Source organism: Cyprinus carpio, chromosome B4 (genome assembly GCF_018340385.1).
Source record: "Cyprinus carpio isolate SPL01 chromosome B4, ASM1834038v1, whole genome shotgun sequence".
Taxonomy (NCBI): Eukaryota; Metazoa; Chordata; class Actinopteri; order Cypriniformes; family Cyprinidae; genus Cyprinus; species Cyprinus carpio.
In genome coordinates, this window is record NC_056600.1 from 6,508,268 (window position 1) to 6,531,545 (window position 23,278).

General features: G+C 39.9%; 1 protein-coding gene across 12 annotated transcripts in view; it reads left to right on the top strand.

The window, feature by feature from the left end:
* The window catches only part of LOC109079587 (ELKS/Rab6-interacting/CAST family member 1-like), a 202,909-nt gene extending 180,785 nt beyond the window's left edge, over positions 1-22,124 (top strand). For 9 of the 12 annotated variants that reach the window (XM_042721731.1, XM_042721733.1, XM_042721734.1 and 6 more), the window contains 2 exons: positions 749-934; positions 16,095-22,124. In XM_042721731.1, the coding sequence (XP_042577665.1) occupies positions 749-934; positions 16,095-16,232 (324 nt within the window). In that variant the 3' untranslated portion in view covers positions 16,233-22,124. Of the gene's footprint in view, positions 1-748; positions 935-16,094 lie in introns of those variants that run through there. The other 3 variants (XM_042721740.1, XM_042721743.1, XR_006154464.1) reach the window with 2 other exon arrangements.
* Positions 22,125-23,278: the final 1,154 nt, after the last annotated feature.

Sequence of the window (23,278 nt, forward strand, 5' to 3'; positions counted from 1 at the left end):
TATTATATTATATTCATGTATAAACCTACAGTGTTCCGTTCCAGTTTAGACCTTTAACTGCTAGGCAACGACATGCAAAATAAAGCATACAACAAACTCTCCTTCATATCAACACAGACCGCATGCTGCTATTTATCTAATTTTTAGATTGATGTGAAAACAAATGTGATGGCTTAATCATGCATTGCACCAGAATTCTTTGTTGAAGCTAGTAGGATACACACATGGCACAAAGACATATGGTTTCTGGATTTTCTCCCACACAAGTGTATGTATTATTTTGATGGATATGGAAAAGCCGTGTGAGTGTCTGCTGTGTGTATAGAGATGTTTTGTAAAGACCGGGCATCTGTAGGCAGCGGTCCAGGTAACTGAGATTGTTTGTCTGTGTTCCTGGAATGGTAATGTTTCTCCTGACACATTTTTATTATACCACTGTTCTCACTGTGATTCATGTGTTTCAGCTGTGGTCTATCATCCATAATCATCTGCAACCTTTCACTGAATATTGTTCTTTTTTCCTCTCCTTCTTTTTGAATACCATCATATGAGACAAAGTTGAATTTGAGCTCTGTGTTCTGGCTTGCTAAAAGTGTTGTTTGCGTGTCATTTTAGCATGCATCTGCATACCCGCCGTTTTATCTCCCTGGCTCGTGTCCAGATATCTCATTCTTGAACGGTAGAGGAAAACTGAGATTAAAATGACTCTTTATCTCTAACCCGTTTCCTCATTCCTGTTTTTGGACAGATTATCCCCCCACTCATAGACCTCAATCAAAACCGCAGTAAGCTGAAACTGTACATCGGCCACCTCACGGCCCTGTGCCACGAGAGAGACCCCCACATCCTGCAGGACCTGGCCCCACCCTCCGCATACCACCGCAGCCAACAGGACGCCTGGGAGGAGGAGCTTCAGAAGATGAGCCCCGAGCAGGTAAGAAAGGGTGATACTCTTTTCACTGAAATGTATCACTTTTTATTGTATGTATCCATTGATTATGGTGACCTATAAAGTGTTGCTCCATTCGCAGTTATGTAAAGGTGAACACTTTACAATAAGGTTTAGTGCATTAACATGAATGAATGGATTAGCTTGCATGAAAAGAGTAATTTTTTTTAATACAAATTTTTCATTCATTGTTCATGGTACATTTTTGTTCTATTTTATATTATTATTATGAAAAGGTCTCATTTTTATATTTCAAGTAAAAACAATATTTGTATATATTTTGCTCTATTTTATATTATTATTATTGTATAAAACAATACAGATATAATATATTATATCATTATTATAGCAATAAACACAAGTATTAGGTTAACATCAACCAAGATGAAAAATGATACATTTAAACAAAAGTAGTAAAAGCATTGTTCATTCTTAGTTCATAATACCTGTTGCATTGACTAATGGTACTAAACTGAATGTTATTGCAAACTGTTACCATAAAGACTTTGTTGAAGATAGTTTGGTCCTCAAATCAATGTAACTTTTTATACATCTGGCTTTTTCTTCACGACTCAACTTAGCAAAAAAAAATTGTGTATTTATGCGTATATGCACATTCAAGGAACCGTAAGGGTTCTCGGGTACCTGGATTTGTCACCCATTGATTATTGGAGCCATCTGGCCTGGCCCGCACGGCCCTTAGCTGACGCTAACATTCGCTGTCTATAAATCTCCTATTGGCTTTAAGAATCAGTCCGGCGCTGTGTAAATGCCATTAGTCCTCTTTATAGAGTGGAATGTGTTCCTACAGAAAATAAATAGTCCAATATATTGTATTTTATTAGCTTCATTCAATGTTACTTTAACAAAAGAAAACCAAAAATCTACCCAAGGCTCACTTAAAAGGTGGGGGAGAGCCAAGAGCGGAGGAGGGGGGTGAGAAAGACCGTTAAAAAAAGAAGAGCAACTGGAATGGCGCGATAAAGAAAAGGAGTGTCAGCATTTGGACGGTAAAAAAGAGAGAAGCGTTTGAGGAGGTAGTGGCTGGATTTAGTCTCTCCATGATGAACGATCGCCTCTCTGTAATAAATGCATGCGTGGATCCGTTTTCTGCACTTCACTTTGAACCCATTGCCATACCTACCTTAACAGTAAATTGTCTGCAAACGGACACTGGGTTTAGTCCCTGCGTCGGTGCGTCCCGGTTCTGCATCCATCCCCGATGCTTTTTGTAACATCAGAAAAATAAATTGTCTGGAAGTCTACATATACATTATACTCACTTTAAATCGGCCCCATTCCTCAAGAGGAGAGGAGAGTGATCTGCTGTGATTGTGCCAGGGCTCATACAATGCTCATGTGTTTCACTGCACGGGGAACTATCTGCTTGGCAGGTTTTTGGCTCAGTCCGACATTATTGAAATGCATTTTTTATGTGGGCTGCCTGATGACAAGCTTTTGGCCAGTGAACAAATAATGTTTAAGATTTTTAGTTTGCTGCAAGTAAACTTTGTTCCAAAAATTGGCACTTTCTAAGGGACTCCCCCTCCCCCCAATACTTGTTTAATATGAAGTAGAGAGACGTCTGTACATTTATTTTCCTTTGAGAGAGACAGCTTTCACCAGACTGTAAGGACGGACTGAAAGTTGCCTGGCCTTTTCAAACTGAGTGTTGCCATTGGTTGGTTGAGGCTACTGCGCTATGTAAACATCTGGTCTGATCTTTGGTTTTCAAATAGAATTCTTGCCCATGATGTGCTAAAAAAGGGAGTAGAATTTCCAGAATAATGGTCCTCAATCGCAGTCTCAAGCCCTTCACTAGTGGCTATCCTGAAAAGCGCCGTCAAACTCTGTTTTTGCTCAGTCTCTCCAAACTGTTATTCCTCATGGACCTTCTCTAAGGTCAACGATTCTGTGTTTATCTTGTCCAAACTATCATTGACAGTGTTTAGAAAGTACCGCTGTCATGGGGGGGGCGATAAGAACTCCTGGACCTTCTCGCCAGGTTTTTGACTCATTTGGGTCCTCAGATAAATTGGTGAGCACGGAGCAAATGAATTATGTAGGATTATTCAAGAGCATGCAGGTTTGTGCAGGGTTGCAACACTTGGCAGAGTTGTTTCAGCTTGGCCAACATGCCAATTTCGTGTCAGACACATTAAGGCAAAGATAATGAATATTTCAGGTTTCACCGGTTAGGCTTTACCTCTCAAATGGTTACACATATATCAGGATTTTTCCTCTCCAAATCCAATAGCTCGGAGATATTTAGCATTTCGCATCCATATGGTATCCACATGTACGGGATCCTGCTCATTCTTCAGTTACATGTCCTGCATGTAAGACACAATCCGCTTGAAGACACTTTTGGTCTTTCTCTGATGGTGGAATCACTTGCAGATGGTGGATTGGACGAGTTGCCGGCGTTCACAAGCCTGTTTGATTGATGTCTTCTTTGACCTCTCTTCTTTTCTTTGCGTTGGGAGTGTAGCACATTACATTAGCTTTCTCTCCGCGCTACAGTTCGCCCATTTAGATCCCTTCAGCATGGAAGATGCCAGAACGGGCCCGTTTGGCCACGACAGGCTCAAATTGACGAGAAAAGTCTGGGCTCATTATTGGCTTATTTAGCGTGTTCTGTTCAGTCCATTATTGTTAGTAACGTCCACATGAATTTACTTGTGGTGTCTTTTGATGGCACGTATGTCTCTCCGTAGTCTCGATTTGGGAGGGGGCTCTTTGCTAATCATCATTCTTATAAACCGAGTTATTAGTACCTAATTGAATGGCCCTTTGTGGCACAGTCGCCATTGAGCCCGTAGAGGATTGAGGTTGGTGTCCGCTATGCCCAGTCCTCTACTAATGACAAGCCTCTTGCATTCAGAATGTGCTTTAGTATTTACGAGGGGCCACGCACTGTTTGAGCCCTTGCCCTTTCTTTGAAGCTAAACATTGATCTTTTAATTAACAGTTTTTATGGGCTTCCTTTTTACTGGCCTGGCACTCTAAGCTGGCACTGAGCTGGGTAATGTAGGACTTTGTTTTTTTTACCCTGATTTCTTTTGTCTCTCTCACAGTTTATAGAATATAAAGACAGTGTTCCTTTTTGTTTCACTTCTCTTAAAGGGATAGCTCACCCAAAAACGACATTTCTGTCATCATTTACTCACCCTTATGTTGTTTTCAAACCTTTAACTTTCTTCTGTGGAACGTGAAAAAAGCTATTTTGAAGAATGTCCTTTTTTTTCATCCGTACAATACATTGAAAGTCAATGGGGTCTAGAGTAGTTTTGGACCCCATTGACTTTCATTGAGAAAACAGTTGGAACATTCTTAGAAGTATCTTCTTGTGTTTGTTTCCCAGCACTTTTGGGGCTTTTTTTAAAGCTCTTGTCCCTTCACTCTTAATGGCGACTGGTGGAGTTACTCAGACCAGAAAATCGAAGATTGCACAACATAAGTCATACATAAGCCCGCAATGCATCACCAGTATAGACTAATCAGGACATAGACAATGCAAACACACAAGAAGATCATAATGCACACAAAAACACACACTTGTGAACTCATACCCGTATAGTACTTAAACTCCGCCAGACCGGCCTATTAAGGCCTCGCTGCCAGCTCGTCCTCTGTTGTGGTCAATGCTTCTTTTATTACTCGTCCTCCTTGCCTGTTCTTTTTCTCTGTTTATGGCGTAATGTTGTTTTATTTGGTTTGAGCTGTTCACAGGATGTTACTGCATCTCTGTTTAAATGGCTGGAATGCAGGAAGGTGATTAAGCCGGCGCTGAAAGAACCACTCAGTCATACAACCCACAGAGCCAACAAAGACAATAGACTCACCAAAAACGCACCCCATTTAGATGAAGAATTGGCGTTTTCAGGAACAAAAACAAAATTATTGTGCATTATACATCTAATAAGGCCTTTAGAATTTAGCTTTAGGGTTATTAGGTTGTGAGTAATAAATATGCCGTTACAAAAGAGTACTGTGGTGTTACAGATACCTTTGGATGCCATGGTGCATATAAAAAAAATATATATTATTTTTTTATTTATAATGTATTTATAATATTTTTACAAAGCGCTTTTAAATACCTTTTAATTTACCTTGCATTCTTTATTATGGAATTTCCTAATTTACTTATTATATATTTATATTTTGTTACCATGCCATTTAGTAACAATGTACTTTTTTTAATTTTGATTTTTTTTAAATATATGTTTAGCCATGCACGCACAAGCAACACACATACACAAACATTTACATTTATGTTTATATGTGTATGTATATACATAACATAAATGTAGCTAAACCCAATGGTGGTAATACCATGATACTTTTTTGTTGCTTTCAGTACCTCGTTATGAATAATTCCTTGAGAGGATGCAATCATCTGTGACATTGTCCGCAGCTGTGAGACACCCCTCTCCTGCACTGCAGCTGTGTCTATGATGAGCAGTCATTGTTTGATGAAAGTTACTGTCAGTTATGTTCTGTGGCCAGTTTCACCTCCTCTCTCATAACGTTTGAGTCTGCTGTTTACTTTAGAGACTGCTGATCTAAGATCAGATTGTAAAGTTTACAATCTTGGAGGAGAGAAGCGAAGTGCTCGACCGCCCTTGGCCAAAGTCATCTGGCTGTGATCTGGCAGCACAAAGCCAGCTGTATAAATAGGGGAGAGTCTTGCATTTTACGGGTCACTCTGAATAAAACATGAACTAGAGAAGATTGATTATTAATGACCTCAGGGCTGGAACAGAAATAATCTGTTAGGCCTTGAGTCCTCCATTCTTTTTCCTTCCCTCTTCCCGCTCTGGTTCTTAGTACACCTTCATCCGTCTTTCGCTCGCTTCTCCTCTCTGTTTCTTTTCCGATTGGCACTCCGATAGATGTTTATTTTAGCCATCTGTTTTCAGATGTTCCCTTTCGAATAGATCAGGAGTTCAGTTAGAATTCATGCAGATTTTGTGATGATTCTCAGGCTCCCACCTGTCAGAGCTGGCATCAGGTCTCTGTGTGGGTTCCAGTGTGGGTCCGTGAGGGAGTTTTTTCAGGGAGGCTGATATTTAAATCAAACCAGTACTAGATTGTGGTAGGTTTGGATAATTGTGCCATCTTTTCGGACTATGATAAATGTTCCAACCTCCAATGCTCCTTTATTGTAGCATATTTTTTATATCTTCCAATAATCTAGACTTTGTCAGTATTCTGGCTATGTTTGAAAATCTTTCTTCACCTGTTGCATTTGAAAGTATTACCAAAAGCTAACTGGCTTGAAAGGTTTCCTCTGATACCAAAGAAAGCTAATTTAATTTCTTCTCCTTTTTGCCTTTTTTGGTCACATTTGGAAACATATCCTGTGTCATTTGATTGGTCAGTGAACTAATCAGCCTGTTTTGGCATTCGTGCAGTGATTAATATTCTCCTTGGCACAAGAACATGAAAGAAAAACAGAACAGATATCTTTTTTCAAGACATAAATCCGAGCACAAAAAGATGCATAAAAATTACAAAAGATGACTTGCATTTGCATTTAACCCTAATCCTAATGCTCACTTATACACTTGGTTAAAAGCAACAGAAGCTGGTCCTGGAACAGCCCCCTGATGTGTCGTGCTGGCGACTGCAGTGTGTCTGTGCCCGGTGGGGTGGGCTGCAGGCTGACAGGCCCATGAATCCAGGGCCGCATAAGTGCAGTGTAATTTAAACGGGCAGGAAATGGGGGTAAACATAGTGGAACAAGCCCACAACCCGCACAGCCACGATTAATGAAAACACATGGAGCCAGTGCATATGTCTGCTGTAAGTGGGCCTTTACATTACGAGCATCTCTGTCTCTCTCTGCCTCTTGTTCACTTACTCATTGTTCAAGTAACGCCGTGAGTCAGTTACAGCAGTAGTCATCTGTAAGTCGCAAAGGTGTGTGGCTGCAGACACTTTAACATAGTAGAGACGTCTGAACTGCGGTTGTCTGAATGAACACTCCTTAAAACAAACACATTACAGAGACAGGAGGTGAGACACAGAGGCGTCACAGACTGACCACTTATTGATTTTTGATGCATTGATTGCTAAGGCAAGCATCAATAGTAATATTGTTCATACTTAAGATTACAGATTTAAACAAACATCTAACCTAGTATTGATCTTTGATTTATAGCTCTACACAGACATGGGTAAAATCTCAAACTGTGCAGCGTTACAGTTTTTACCTGGAGGACAATAAAGTGATAAAAAAAATTCCTTAGACTTACATTTGAAGATCAAGTCTAGAAACAAGAACATCTTAGAGAATAAAAACCACTCTGAATGCCTTAGCAGTCTCGTAGTAAAACCCATCAACATCATGACTGCGGGTTAAGCATTAGTGATTTTCACCAAAAAATGTAAAATCGTCTTTTTAGACTCTAATCTGAACTGAAGTCTCGAGTACGTCCTGTTGCTTTGGTTCCTTTTGTTCTGAGTTTTTCTAAATCCCATTCTCAAACGCTGTTTTTGTAATACATCGTTTCAACGAGCGCTAATCCCGAGGGGGTGCTGACCGGCTAAACCAACAAAACTTCTCAACCGACCCCTAAACATCCAGAGCAAGGGAAAACGCGGTCCTCTCTTCAAAGCGATGCGAGATGAGCCCTCTGTGCCCCGTGCTTGTCTGTTCCAGAGCTTGCTTCTCCTTTATTTTCCCACCCAGTGAATATGTATGAAAGCACCTCAGGCTCCAGAGCTTGAACGAGGGTTCGTCTCGCAACACATTCGACTCGGAGCGAGAGGAAGAATAATATATGAAATAAATACCCCCAAATGATGAAACCATAAGCATGATTGAGTCTTCTCAGCTAGAAGCCGCCAAGGCAAACAGCGAAATACTCCAGCAGGTTTATTGTGATTTTCTCGCCCTGACGAATCGAGTTTTTGCGTTCCCGAGCTTGGGTTACACCGACCGAGCCGCAACAGCATAAACTACACCAGCTGACGTGCCATAGAAGTGAACATTTCAATCATAGCTATGTTCAGATTTTTCATTTATGTATTTATATGTGTTTATTTGTTCTTCCGTCCTTTGAAAGTAATGAAAAACTGGGCTTCAGTCTAAACACAAAATATTTCTGAGGTTTGTCACTCTATCGGCCAGCTGATGAATCACCCTGCCAAGAGGGGAGGCTGTCAGTCTGTGGCGCTGCCTTTCTGATGGCTTTATTTGCGTGTTCACATGCGACAAAACCCATACCATTCACAGTCGTGGCATCTGTTTCGGATTGAACTTTGGCTTGGAAAAAGATACCGTGATGTATCCGACTCCTTCCTCTTTTTGCTCGCAGTCTAAGCCAGTAGGCAGCCATATTACAAGTCTTACAGCTCATTCAGGGCCTATCAGATTAATAAAAGGCGTTAAGGATTGAAAAGGGCTTTATGAAAGCGGGTTATTTTCCACAAATATTTAATAGCCTGTTGGGCTCTTTTAAAGGCAGAGTGCTTCCATGCTAACCATAGGGATGGTTTGTTTAGGGTGAGGCCCATTCCATTAAGATCTGTTGCCATAGAAAACTGATTGGCTCGTTGATGTTGCTGTTTTTTTCGTCTCCTAAAGCGGTGACATTTTATATAGCTCGGTCTCCTGTTCGTTAACAAATGAGGATTCACAACAGTCTAGCCATGATCGTTAGGAGCAGCTAGGAAAGTTTGCGCCACTCGGAGCCTGTGGAGGAATGTGGTTGTAATTTATCCCTATGCATCCTGAAGCCCCTGCGGCAGTTTGGGCTGAGTCATTGGAGGGAAAAAAAACAAAAACGAAAAAATATCTAAGCAGCGCAAAAATCAAAACAGGGGCTTTCATCAATTTGTGGTGGGTGTTAACACTAAAGTTATTTCAATCTGGGTTTCGATCGTGATTGCGTCCCTGACTTGACCACATACTTCGTAATATGTGCCCCACTCCGCTGAAGTCCTTCAGCCTCATTCAAAGTTGCGGGCAGGGGTGCGACTCGTGTGTCCATGTTCCCCCCTGAAACTCAATTACACTTGACTGATGGGGTGCACAGATCCGGCCGCAGATGAGGCAGAGGGCGGTTCCAATCAGATGCGGTCGCTATGCAGTTGCTTTTTATAAACGGCCAGGCCCCCTCCATTCTGATTGGCTCGGGTAGTTTGCAAAACAGCACTGGGGCTAGTAAGGTTGGGAGTGTTCAGTTTAGAAATTGGGGGTGAAAATGAGGGAGAAATGGAAGCTGAAATGGTACGTCAAGCTGCTAGGATGCTGTAAGCACAGTAAGAGGATAAGCACGGGAAAGACAAATAGAGAAAGGGCGAGAGAGATCCCAGTTTAAGTGGCTCTTGTAAAGCCGCAGAGGCTTCCTGCTCTAACGAGGAGGAAGTGGGGAAAGAGCTCGTCATGAGCTGAACACAATCCAAAGAGACCATTTTTAGAGATATGTTTGTATGTCTGCTAAGAAGCTGGGAAAGCCAAGGGAAGGATAAGAAGAGAGCAAAGAGAGTAGTGTAGAGTTTAGTCTAACAAAGATAAAGCAGATTTCAAAGATAGGAGCTTGTAGCTTAGCCACCCAACCGTAGCAGTCAGGATGGAGTGTAAATCTCTTCTTAAGACTCTCCATTAAGAGTTTGCATTCAGAGACTTACGTCTGCAGCTGGAAGGACAAAGGTCGATGGTTTTATGCTTTTGCAATTTTGTCCAAGACCCATCCAGGTAGAGACCGATTGACTGATGAGTAAAGCGGCTAACCACAGTTTGCTCTGTCATTCAGGGTCAGGTTTATATGAAAAGTTGCTACCACAAAAGAATGATAGATAAAACTCAAATAATTGTGCAGAAGTGTTGGTCCATGATAAGATGTAGAGAAAACACATAGCAGGAATTCGTGTAGATTATGTCATTAGAATTTCTGTTCATTCAAAAGTATTGCTTTTGGATATCTAGTTTACCTTTGGATACCTTTGTGCCTCCCAAGTGCCACAAACAAAGAGTATCTTGAGTGTCTTTCAGGTATTTGATGCATGTTTGCCATTGGCAAATACAGCTCATCTTGAGTTTGTTCCTAGGTAGACTGATGCACCTTTGAAGTTGTGTAAATCCAATCAGATTAGAGCAATACGTGCAGTATGCATGTGTCCATGGGCAGTGTGCCATCCAAGGCAGTGACTACAGTTCATCTAGCTCATTCCTGTTGGAAAATAAGTGGTGTGGAAGGGGGTAAAACCTCCTTCCAGGAGGTGTGTCGGGTTGGCGGAACCAGCAGAAGAACAGCAGAGGGGAGCATTTTAAGCTTGGCCTAGAAAGAAGAACCTTCAGGAAAGGAGCTTTGAGTGAGAAAAGTGGTGTTAAGTTTATTTTGAGATGGATTTTCTTAAAAAGGAGGAGAAAATCAGCGCCTCCTCCTCCTCGAAAATTATGAGGACCTTTTAATACGGTCCCGTGATAAAAAGAGCAACGTTTCCTGCTAAAGGAGTCATTGTTTTCTCTCAAAACACTGTAGCAGTGTCACATTTAGGGGAAAAGCTAATGGCGTTATTTCGTTATGCAGATTTATTGAACAAAGTCTTGATTGCTTTTGCAGAAGGCGGTCATTCCCAAACTCCAGATCCCCCTTTACTTTACACCCTCTCTTTCTTTTTTGATTGGAGCTTGTTAGCCATGGCCTTGGATGCTCCTGATTGCCGTTTTTGCCTTAGCTATGGGGTTGAGAACTTACTAGTTAACATTCCCCTTGTCCCACTAAATTGGAGGATCTGGATGAGTATATGTTGCAGAGATGAGGCCGTGTCATCCAGGGTGATGTGGAGAGCGGATTTGCTTGAAGGGGTTTGAGTTCAGCCGTTTGATCTCCATGTGCCACTCCAGGCATAAATGTGCGGCCCAGCATTTGTTGAAACACATCCTCTCTGAGTCATCGTCAGTGCCGTCAGCACAGTCCAGACTCTCCTGTCATTGTCTGACTGTGATGGTCCGCTGCTGTGTTTGTTCTGCTCTCATTAATGTAGCTGTTGTTTATCAAGACAGACGGAGGAGGCTGACCATACGCACACAATAACACCTGATAATAATCTGCAACGATAACACATGATAATGTGCTCCTTTCTCGCCTGTTCACTCGTCTCTGTCTCTTCTCGACTTTCCTCATGTTTTCATGTCAAGGCTGGTGTGAGGACAGATACAGATACTTTCCCTGTATGGAGTGCTATATCTGTTATCTTTATAGCTCTGTTTTTTGAGGATTTCTGCTAAGTACACAGTCATTAAACAGAAATTGATGGTTCTTTTGTCACACCGAGGAGATTCTTCTTTGTGTGTGTCTGTGCTGCACCTGTTCAATTTGTTCAGGTATTAGTTGCATAAAACATTTTAAATGAACTTTTATATTTAGTGCTTGTACAGCAATGTGTTATGCTGTATAAATCACTTTGTTTAAACATTCAGATCTCTTTGTGGCAATGTTGGGATAACACATAGGACTCTTAAGAATGGAATACACAATACAACTTTTGATTTTTACGGAATTCTGCCCTGATTTGCAGTCTGGATGTGTTGTGCTAGATGACTAAATTCAAAGCCAGTCTGCAGATTTTAGGCTGTCGTCGACAGATTTCATAGAAATTCACAGTGTATGATGGGCAAATTATTATTATTTTTTTTAAGTTTTATACTATGATTCCATCCAGTTGGAGAATATTAAATATGCTTGATATTTTGAGTGGAATTTAGAACACATATTGTTTTAATTTCTCATGCATCTCCTAGCAACGAGGTGAATGTTTCTGCATTTGTTGTGTTCTGGGTGATGTGAAAGTAGTGTGTGAACCTCCGTTGTTTACTGTATGATGCTCGGTTCTCTGTAATCGTTTACAAAATTGGCAAGTGAAGGAAATCCAGTTTTCAGATTTTTAAGTTGTGTTGGGTAGTCCAGCCTTTAATGTAACCATATTACTTTTTGGGAGTTATGAGTAAAGATATGTGTTACTTAATGTATGCAATATAAGTAATGTTGCTTCTCTTTTAATTTCATTCATGAATTTTATGCATATACATTGCATGCATTTCATTGCATACAAACTATCAGGAATAAACACTTATAAACTGCATAAAATACCTTTCAGAAAAACAACCACAAGCCAAGCATCCTGTAGAACCACTACTCTGGGAAAGAGTAAGGAAAAGTTACGCAAACATATCATGTATTATTTTCCATGAAATGCTTGATTTTATAAGTCTACAAAGTAGGGCTGCATGATTTGGTCGTAAATTTTTAATTAATCAAAACAAAGTTTTTATAATTAACACACAGTCTAAACAATCACTCTAATTAACTCCCAGTCTTTGAGATAAATAATTAGGCTAAACAATCTCGCAATTTTAATTTTATATCCATACTCGACAGAATCTGCCAACTTTAATGGAAAATTCAGGGAGTGGATTCTAATCAGAGCTGAGCGTGCTACACTCTTGTTGGTTGTTGAAAGCACAAATTAGCCAAAAATATGACCATATATATAGACCAATCATGTGATGTGTAAAATGCTGTAAGCTTTCTGCAGGAGAAACGTAATGATGTAACCGTTAACACTGATTGCCAGCACACTAAAAGTAGCATTGCCTTCACAAACTTCCACATACCCGCTCAATTCTTCTAGCCCTAGCGGGCCAGACGTGTGGCAGCGTTGGCCGCCCCCTGGCCAGTCTTTCCCTCTCCTCCAGTTCTCCACTGTCTGCTCTTAATGGAGCTTACAGCGGCGGCGCTCTGCCAAACTGCGCCCTCACGCAGGCCCATACATCAGCCCCCGATGAGGCTCATTAACCCTCCTCTCATGACTCAATACACTCCTCCTCTTTCCCTCACTCGTTCGTCTCCATCACGTCTTCACTTTTCTCCTGGCCAGGCCAACACGTCAGACTCCAGCCTCCCAGGAGTGTCGTCACAGGTGACGAGATCATGAGAAGTTAAATCGGGCCAGGGCAGCCCTCACCTTATGACCCAACAGGCGATTTCAGTGCTTTCTATTGATGTGCGATATTTTAGAATATGCAGTTTTTGAAGAATGTGCTCACATTTTATGACTTATGAAGCAGTGATAGACCGATATATAGGTTTTTGAGATGATAATCTTCAGCCGTTTGCATCAACTTGTACTAAATTTGGTGCACTTTGAGAAAATATTATGCAAAATAGATGCTCATTTCATTTAGGCAACATTTGCATTTGGTAATGTATGTATCGGCATTGTATTGGACACCAGCAACACTATAATCTCAGTATCGGCATCAGCCGATCATTTCATCTACATCTTTGCCTTGGATGAAATTGGACTTTTCAAATAGCCATTCTGTCCTCCTTGCATAGCTTTTTGTCAGTGTTTTGCATTATTATGCTCTCTTAATTCCTTACCAGGTCCAAAATCCAGGATTTGATCAGCCCCTTTGCTCAGTCCTTGCTCAGAGGCCCTGAGATGGAAAGACTTTCTCAGGCATATCCGTCTCCTTCCTTTTCAAACCCTGTGAGCACCTAGAATCGCATTAGCACTAGCTGTGTGGCTCATGAAGGGGCGGGACTTCTCTTCCCAGCATGTTTACCCTACAGTTGTGCAAATACCCGTCTGACGGATCGCTCCGCCTGCCACCGGTGACCCGCCGTGGCATGTTTTGATTCATTAATTATGAAATAGTTGCACGTTCCAAACCTACACAAAAACACACATGAAAGGGAAACATATTTTATGATGTATGAATTTTACTTCCAGTTATTGTTACAGATGTCTTTATCATTAACCTTGTTAAAGCTGGCGTTCATAGACCAGGAGAGCCAAAGAAAATACTTTTGTGGGTTTTTGTGAAATATTCCACTTTCTATGGGCTTTGGTTCAGTGGCTCGTGTTCAAATCCGAAAAGCAATTTAAAAGCGGTACAGCGCCACAAAACACTGATTATCCAGATAGGGCCAAACAGAGGCCATGGACAGGGACCCGGGACAGTCTGGGTACATCAGCAACACACTCAGAGACTGTTTAAAAGTGTAATAGTGCAGTTGATACCCTGCAAAAAAAAAATAAGAAACATATACTTAATCAATATTCTCGTTTTTTTGATTAAAGAAATGTTTTACTTATCTATTGCATAAGACTTTTTAAGAGATGATATACAGTATAGCATTCATTTTACCTCCCCTTCAGTGTTTGTTTATTAAATATTTTGGCATATTAATTATGTTTTCATCTACCGGTAAATGTCTACCACTCTTCATTTCAACACATTACCAAAATTAAACCCATTGCACAAACTTCCACTGATTTTGCTCTAAAATCAGCGAAGGAAATGCAGAAAAGGTTTCCTTGGCCTGCCACTGGGTAAGTAAAATAAACATAACGATTACATTCTCTATTATCAGACAATGATTATCTTAGCATCTTATGCTAGTTTATTATGTTATGCAATTTTGCTTCTCAAGTTCTTATTTTAAAGATCTTTAAATATTTTTCCTGGAGAACAAGATAAAAATAGTGATTACGATAATTGATAATCCACGCACATGCTTCAGCTCCCTTTATTAATCTTTTCCTTCTCTCTTTGTCTCACAGTGTTTGAATAATTAGTCCTCTTGATGAGAGTATATTTTTACTTTTTAAATCATTTGAAAGAAAATAAACTGTCTGCTGGCCACATTAGCATCTGCTTCCCGTGTGCCACAGTGTGTGTGTGTTAAGAGGCACCTGCTCCTGCTGTGGCATATTTCCTGGCATGCTTGGCACTGTCAGTGCCCAGGAATCCCCCTTCTGTCCTCTCATTTCTCCATATCCCATAGCCAAACCTCTACGGAAATCACTTGGAAAAAGGATTTGAGCATTAAAGATAACCACACCTGTGATTATCATTAGACAGAGGTGCTGTAAAATGTTAAATCCCTCTCTTTAGTTTAAGTTTCTTTTAATGAGCGGAAAATTAAACCTTTCGGGCAAATTCCAAGTGTTGAATTTTATATAACGATTTAAAAAGAAGTGCTCGGTGAGGTGATTTGTTTTCAGTAGTGTTTAAAGGGCTAGACGAGAGAGACAGAGAGGGACCCTCTTACTGAGGGTAAGTGGCTGAGATTCGAGGGGTCTCCATCATCACATGTCTGTGCTCTGCATCATCATCCCACATCCCCTCATTTCTCATTTTTTGTCAGTTTAATTCGTTAGACTCTCTTCTCTATGGGCTATTTAATAGTTCTCTGGACGCTTGTTACCCTTGAGTTTTTAACACCTGAGAAGAGTGCAACCAGTGTGCTGGATGGTGCATCACTGTTTGTCGATCTTGCTCTATTATATTAAATGATAAGGCACTGAAGGCTGAGTGTTATTATTTTGTCAAGGTTAAGAGGTGTGGTAGTACTTTACAGTAAGGTTCCATTTGTTAACATTAGTTAATTACTGCATATTAGTTGACATGAACTAACTAGGAAAAATACCTCTAAAGCATTTATTGATCTTAGTTAATGTTCCAAACAAACAAACAAACAAACACACAAAATAAATAAAAATAAAGAGAAATAAATAGAATCTACGTAGACTTAACATTTACAAATACATTATTAAAATCAAAATTTGGAGCCGAGCTAACATGACCTAACAATGAACCTTTGTATTTTTATTAACGTATGTTATCAAAGAGGAACAAACACTGTTACAAATGTATGGCTCATTGTTATGTAATGTTAGTTAATGCATATATAATTAACTAATATATGCTAATATATCCATGATGTGAAGTGGTAAAATTACTGTAACACATGGTAAAGAGTAGATTACAGTTTTTTTTTAATGAAAGACTTCAGTGTTATTAGTTATATTCTGTAATTTGCCATGAATAATTACATTTGTAAATAATAATAATAATCAAAATAGTCAAAAATAAAAAATATGGGCACACAACTGAAACTGTAAAATGAGGAATATTATCTTTTTTTTGAGATTGTTAAAAATGTTGAAGGTGGGGTCTAAAATAAACATTCATCAAAATAGACTTTTTTTGCTTTAATAAAAGATTGTATGATTCCACTTGAATTGTAGATGGCAAAGCTCAAAAAATAGAATGATTTGGGATGATAGATATAAAAAATTTAATATTAACAAACACTTTTGTTTCTCTCTGGTTCCTCAGCTGGAATCCGAGCTGGAGCAGTGTGAACGAGAGAGTGCTGAACTACAGGAATACGCAAACTCCGTCCTGCAACAGATTGCCGATCACTGCCCGGACATCCTGGAGCAAGTGGTCAACGCTCTGGAGGAGTCCTGCTGACCGGACCGGAACACGGAGCTCACTCTTCCTGCTTCTCCTTCCCTTTCTTCTGTGTTTCACAGAATGCCAGCACACAGACACAAACTCTCGTACCCTCACCCGCATGCACAAATCAAAGGACAGACACATACGGGAAAGACTGACAGCTCACAAGTCAAGTGCACGCTTGGATTGGCTTTGGGGTGTGCTTTCCTTTGCTGTCCCCTACCACCACATTCATCCCCTCCGCACCTTCAGAATCCCGTTTACACTCACATAAACATGGGGAAGAAGAAACCGAAAGAGGGAAACGGTTTAGTATTATAAGACATGTTCACTCATTCAGTTAAACCCGTCCTGCGGGAGGTGAAGTTCTCTCTGTGAGGGTCAGGAAATAGTCTCCTTATCTTGATGTACACTATTGCCACAGCTTTTAAAAGCTGCAGGATTTTAAAACCGTTTTGAAGCAATTTAGATTTTTTCCCCCTCCCTCCTCCTTCTCCTCCCTTTTTTCTAGATGCTTTGTTACTGACGTTAAATTATGGGTCATTCGCGCAGGGCAAAACTCCTGCACTCTCGAACCATCTGGTTTCACTCAAAACTTGGTTAATGCTCTGGTTGTGCCAGCAGGCAGTCCGTGTGGACTTAAACATACTTTTACTATCGAAGTCAGTAGCGGGTTTAGATTACTGCAACCCCCACCATCTGGGAATTTACTATTGACTTGGTTACTGGCCGATTTCCTCCCCAAGTCTCGTTCATAAAAGTTACGAAATGGACAATATGGGTAATGTTATCCCGCATGCACCTGTCACCAGCTAAAGAAACCACAGCCCTGGTTTGTGTCTGTTAAAGGTGAGAGGAAGAAAATTATTTGCCTTGGAAGTTGTAGGTTTATTGCTGCTAACATTTGTCTTTGCATGTGGCAGGTTTGGTTTGCTCGTGTTTTTCTATAGCTCTCTGATGATGCCGAGGGCGGTAAAACAGAGGGTGTATTGCAGACGCAGATGTTGTGGATGCAGAAGTGCCTCATCATCAGAGAGCAGCTGCCACACATCACTGGAACAGGAAAATAGGCACCTATCACTCATTCCGTACTTTGAAAACTATGTGGTCTCACACTGGGATGAAGACTGGCAGTAGTTTCTCATTTTGTTGATTTTCCAAAGCAACGAGTCAGAGACTACAAGGTTTTTCTTGACGGATAAGGTCAAATAAGAGTAGCTGTTTAGATACCCTCTTTGCTAGTTGTTTTTTTGCGGTTGCTTTCTGAGATTTCATCGAGCTTTGATCCCAAGCATCTCGCATGTACCATCATGCTCCTGTCTTTCTGTTTGCTTGGCTTCATATCATCATCCTCAGACCCGGGCGTCTCTGTTAGCACAGCCGGCAGGTGTATCCTCTTTCACTTTATGGTTATATGGGTCTATATCTGTTGGCATTGGGTGTCCCTTTTTGGAGTGATAAGATACAACCTCGTTCAACTTTTGGTAAACGTGTTCGGCTGTTGCTTTAAAGTCCAGAGTCGACTTCCCCTGTGGATGACACTGGGCGTAACGTGCCCTCTGCTCTTCTCTCTCTATATCTCCTCATCCCTCCCTCATTCATGCCTGTGTGTAGTTTATGGCTCTGACCTGCTGTGTTGTGTTAGTCATACTCCTCTCTGCACGATAAGCCCGACAGACAAGACAAACAGCACAAGATCACAGTGAATATAATCATCTCTCTATCACCATACCACCTCTCCTCATGCCCATACGCACTGGTTATGAGGGAACCTGCCATGTGTTGTGGGGCCAAACGTTTGCTTTACCCGGATTTGATTGCACTGCGAGTCTCTAATCTAGTAGCTGTAACTAGTACTACTATATCGTTCTCCAGAGATTCATGTTTGTTTGTCTCTGTGAATGATTTAGACTAAAAGATGGGTTTATGTATTTGGGTGAATTTCATAAAAACGCGTTCCGGTCGCATTGTATGCCAAAATCATCAGAAATTATATATTGCATAAAAGAGAATGAGCCTATAATATTTTTATGAAAACTAAGCACGTTTCCTCAAAATTCTGAAGGCATTTAAATTAAGTAATATTATTATTATTTTATAGTTTTATTATTATTATTGTAATTCATATTATTCTTAATCATATTTTTCATGAGATTCTGATTACAAAAAAATACTGTATTACAGTTTCAAAAAATATTCAAAAATCCAAAATAAAAGTTAAAGAAATGTAAAACATTATTAAAATTTGCATAAATTAAAGTCAGTAAAATAAACACTAAATTGAATTAAATAACTTTAAATATTATCGTATTTTTATTTTTTGCATTATGGTAATGAGAAATGAAAATGTGCTTAATTGTCATGAAACACAGTCATAATATCTGTCTGTTTTCTTAAAGCAAAATATAATTTTCTGTTTCCCATGTACTTCACATTTTTTGTGAGAGTCACCTTATTGCATCTATAACTAACTAAAGCTTAATGAGGCAATGTGGAGTCACTTTAACAACGTATTCCCACGCTCACATGAGCAATGCCAAGAAAATGCCAGTTTGCATGCCATTCTCACCCTTGGCACCATAGATCTTATTGCATATCTATAAAGTATTTTATGGGTTTATGCTCTTAATTACAGCTGATGGACTTCCTCATGAGGACATAAATGTGACAAGCAGCTCTTTTGGGCTTTTAAAATCAAACAGCTGATTGATGACACCCTTCCTGTTTTTCATCTCTGTCGCTTTCTTCCCGTCTGCTATCTCATTCACGCACAAACACAGTTTTGGCCGTCACCCGTGGGTCTCTGAAATCCGGAGCTCAGTTATCTTCACTGTGGCTGAATCTCCCCACTTAGACTAAACACAGACCCCTCACACACACACATACACACACTCGCTATCACAGGCCCTCTCGCGATTTATGTCCTTCAGTACAGGAGCTGGCCTCTCGGTGCAGAGCACTCCGGAGAATTCCCTAAGAAAACAAAAAGAAGGAACGCTGTGATAAGCGGGAGCAGATCAGAGAAAGAATGACCCAGCGCTTTGCAGAGGGTGTTATTGTGTGTTGAGTGAGTGTCTCTCTGGAGCTCTGGTATTTGTGTGATTGCTGGTTATAGGCAGACCTAATCACACAGAAGAGTATGGAAATTCCCTGCAGGCTTTGGATCGCTCCGTGTGTGTCTCAGTGATTCCTCCTTGTGTTTTTGAGGAATTACAGAGATCTACACCAGCGCTCTCTGCTCAGAAGCTAATTACCAATACTGCCGATATTCAGTAGCACTTTGTATGAAGCCTGTATCTACTACAGTATTTTGAGTGCAGATTCATTCACAATACCTTGCTTAGTCATGGTTACATTTTTTAACGACTATAATGCATTATAAAACAACATGAAATTTGGTGTTGATAGTTTTTTTTAAGGGTGTAACCATTAGATAAGTATTATAGTGCTTATAATTATAAGGAATTAAGAATGCATTGTATAAGCAAAATTGGGCCACTTTTTGATCTCAAAGATGGAAAGCGGGCCAATTCTGTTTATATAATGCATTAGAACATTCCATATACCTGAATTCACTCTATGTAATCTCCTATATAACCCTATACAGGCTTCATAAAGTGTTTTTAATTTTTTAACATACATTTCATGTTTTTTTTTGTTTTTTGTTTTTTTTGCAAACCACTCTTGGTAATTTATAGGAGCAGCTCATAGGATGTGGTCAGCTGACTTTTCATACCGTTTGGCTTTTTACATCTACCTGGCTTAAAACTGCGTTCAGCCATGAGTGTGAATGAACATGAGGTGTTTGAGCTTCATGTTTTAGTATGAACATTTTTCATCCTCATTAAACTCACCGAGGCATGTCTGTGGAGGGAGAAGAGAGGAAGAGCAAGTGTGGGGCGGCCAGGCTTCGCAGAGGCTGTAAGGGCCCGACTTATTTTCCATTCGCTGTCAAGATTTTTATTCTACCCTATTTTGCCCTATAACATAAGACATTTATCATAGTGTCTACTTAAACGCTTCACAAAATGGATTACATCATGTTGCATGTCCCATAATTCTTAGTGTTAATCAGTAGTGATCCTGAGTTTTGTCATACAGATGTTATAATCATCTTTTATTCGTTACTGAAGAACTGTGAGAACACTGCCAGAGATGTCTCATACACACATGCATATACAGAAATCTATATTTATAATATATGTTAATGGTTGGACCTAGACTTAGTTAAACAATTTGCACAAGCGTCTGGGGAAGAGAATATATCCGTCTGAACAAAATGGCTGTCAGCTACTTAAAAAAAAAAGAAAAAAGAAGAAGAATGAACTAGTAACACTAACTTTTGTCTTGAAATGAAAATTAAAGAAAAAGCAAAGCCTTTCTATCTAAGTGTCAAATCAAAGCTGTTAACAAAGATTTTCAAAATTGTTTCCATGTGGTTGATGATGTGTTGTTGCTATCTTCTCCGCATCTTGATTCCAGCTCATCTTACAGTAATTTTTTTATTTTTCATTTTTTCAGTCCTTGATGATGTGCGCGATTGCAATGTTGAAAACTGCATTACAAAACATGTATATCTATTCTTGGGCTTGGAGAGACATCCGTGACCGTGTTTCGAGTGGACTGAGGGATGCCAAGACCTTTGCTTGAGAACTGGGATTCTAATAGCACTCTGGGTTGCTGGAAAGTCAGTGTTATTTTAGATTAGCATCATTCGTGCATTTTCAGGAGATAATAAGCGTGTTGTGTTGACCGTTTTGGTCAGATGATCAGCATCACTCTACACTAAGCCTCATTTTTTTGTTCGTAGTAATTTATCACATGCGTAAACACACTTAAAGTTTTTATGGCGTCCTAAGTAGATTGCCTATTAAATTGTTTACTTATTAACTCATCTCGAATAGTCATTATTTACCCAAGTGGTCCGTCAACAGGTCCACATTTTTCATGCATTACTTCCCTCCACTTAGTTTGATGGACTGAGACTGTTTAAAGCATGAAACCACATAAAACATCCGCTGAAGGATTTGGCAAGTTTATGTCTGGCTTTCCGTTCTCCATCTGAGCAAATTCGGTGCCAAATGAAGCTAGTCTGCTCTAGAAAGTGCCACAAATAATAACCTGCCTGTCGTTCATCAGCAACCAAAGCCAGGTCACGTGAACTTTTACTGTTTATACCATGTTTGCGTTATATTTAAACCTTTAAACCTTAATTGACACAATAAAAGGTCAAACCAAAACCAGGCCTGCTGTGCTCGGTTAGCTGCTGGAGTCCAGCTAGATGAAGCACCAGAACGGACGCCTTTATTTCGTGTCTAATAGACTTATTCGAGTGTCTGAGTTGAATGAAGCAGCATTATTCACAAGGACCTAATCTTCATTTCGACTCAGAACTGTGTATGTGGTGATATAGTTGTTTTCCAGACTGTTAAAAAGTTCTGTGTGCCTATATGAGAGAATATGTCAGGCTTGTAGTTGGCACTTATTATATTTTTTCCCTCTGGATTTTGTCTGAAAGAGTGTCAGACCTCAATATCACCCCATCCACATCATGCTGTCTTGGCTCCAGCAACCCTGCCTTCTGTTACAGCAAGGGTCTATCTTTTCTAATGATTCATGCTCTTTTTCTACACAGTACACTGAAACACTGTCAAGGAGGATTCTCGGCCTTTCCCCTTTAATTTAATGAAGAAAAATAAATGGAAAAATGTCAACTTCAACCCAAAGCTGGTCATCTTTCATGTCTTTTTTTTTGTTTTTATTATATTTTCATGTTCACAAAAAATACTGCCTTACGTCTGTGTGGAAAAGAGAAAAGATTTCTGTAAAAAGAAAATGAAAAATAACAAAAAGGCGTATTGTATTCAGCTTTTGCCTTTGTATGTATATAAACTCTATCATTAAGTCCTTATTGTGTTTGAGCGTTTTCTGTCAACTACAATGCATTACTGTTCTTACCGTTCTTCTCTGTTACAAATCTATTGTGCTGCCTACGTCAACTGCATTTAAAGGCATCAAATAGGCAAAAGATAAAACACTGTCTATGCTACCTTTTAGAATACTTTTAGTCATAAAACACTGAATCACGTGCATCCTTGTGGACAAAATGGTCTAAAACTCAAGCGAAATGTTGATTATGAATTTTTATTTAGTTCAACATTTCAAAATATTTCACTCAAGTAGAAAATTGACAGGTTTAGCCGGTATTTATGTATTTTTATGCTTATTTGAGGATTGTGTCATTAGCTTAACTACATGCTTTTTGGAATCATGAGTCAGCGTTTCAAATGAGTCATATTATGACGTTCCATTTCAGTTAAGATGCTGCTGCTTATGTAGACAGTAAACAGCAGGGTAGCTCTCTAAGTTTTGGATCAGAGCTAATTTTCCATAATTACTCAGTGGGTCACTTCATAGGACTCATATCTATGTAAGCTGTATCGTTGTGGTGACATCCTCAGTGTTCACCAGGAGCTTTCCTTCCTCTCCTGTGCGTCTCTCCACTCCAGACAGAAAGAAACCTGTTTGATACCGATGCCTCAACCCACAAAAAAGGACTACAGACCACAAGTTAAAACTACACACTTCCAACGAAAATAACCGCTTTAGGGAAAATCACTGTGTTTGCTAAACACAGGCAATGAGAAGAATATGACCACTATTTAAGCCACTATTTAAATGTGCACATTTCAGAGGAATTTCCCCCTGGGAAGGCCTTACTTGTGTGCTGAGCCTGGTCCAGAAATCACAGGAGCTGCATCCAGACTCATACTTTCAGAGTAGGTGCTGTTCCATAAAGAATGTACTTCTCAACAGTTAATGAAGTACGAGGTATGCAGGTGTGCAGTATAAATACATTCCCAGACATGCTACATCCATACTGCTGCTGCATTTGCATACTGCATAATACAGAGGTGAGTATTCTGACTGGGGTTGTGCCTTTGAGAAGTGAATTTAGAATACGTTTAAATTCCAATTCAGTTTCAGAAATTGAATTAAGGAAGCAAATAGGATGCAAAATTGCAATTTGAACTTGAAGTAAAAGCCCAGTTTGAAAGTTT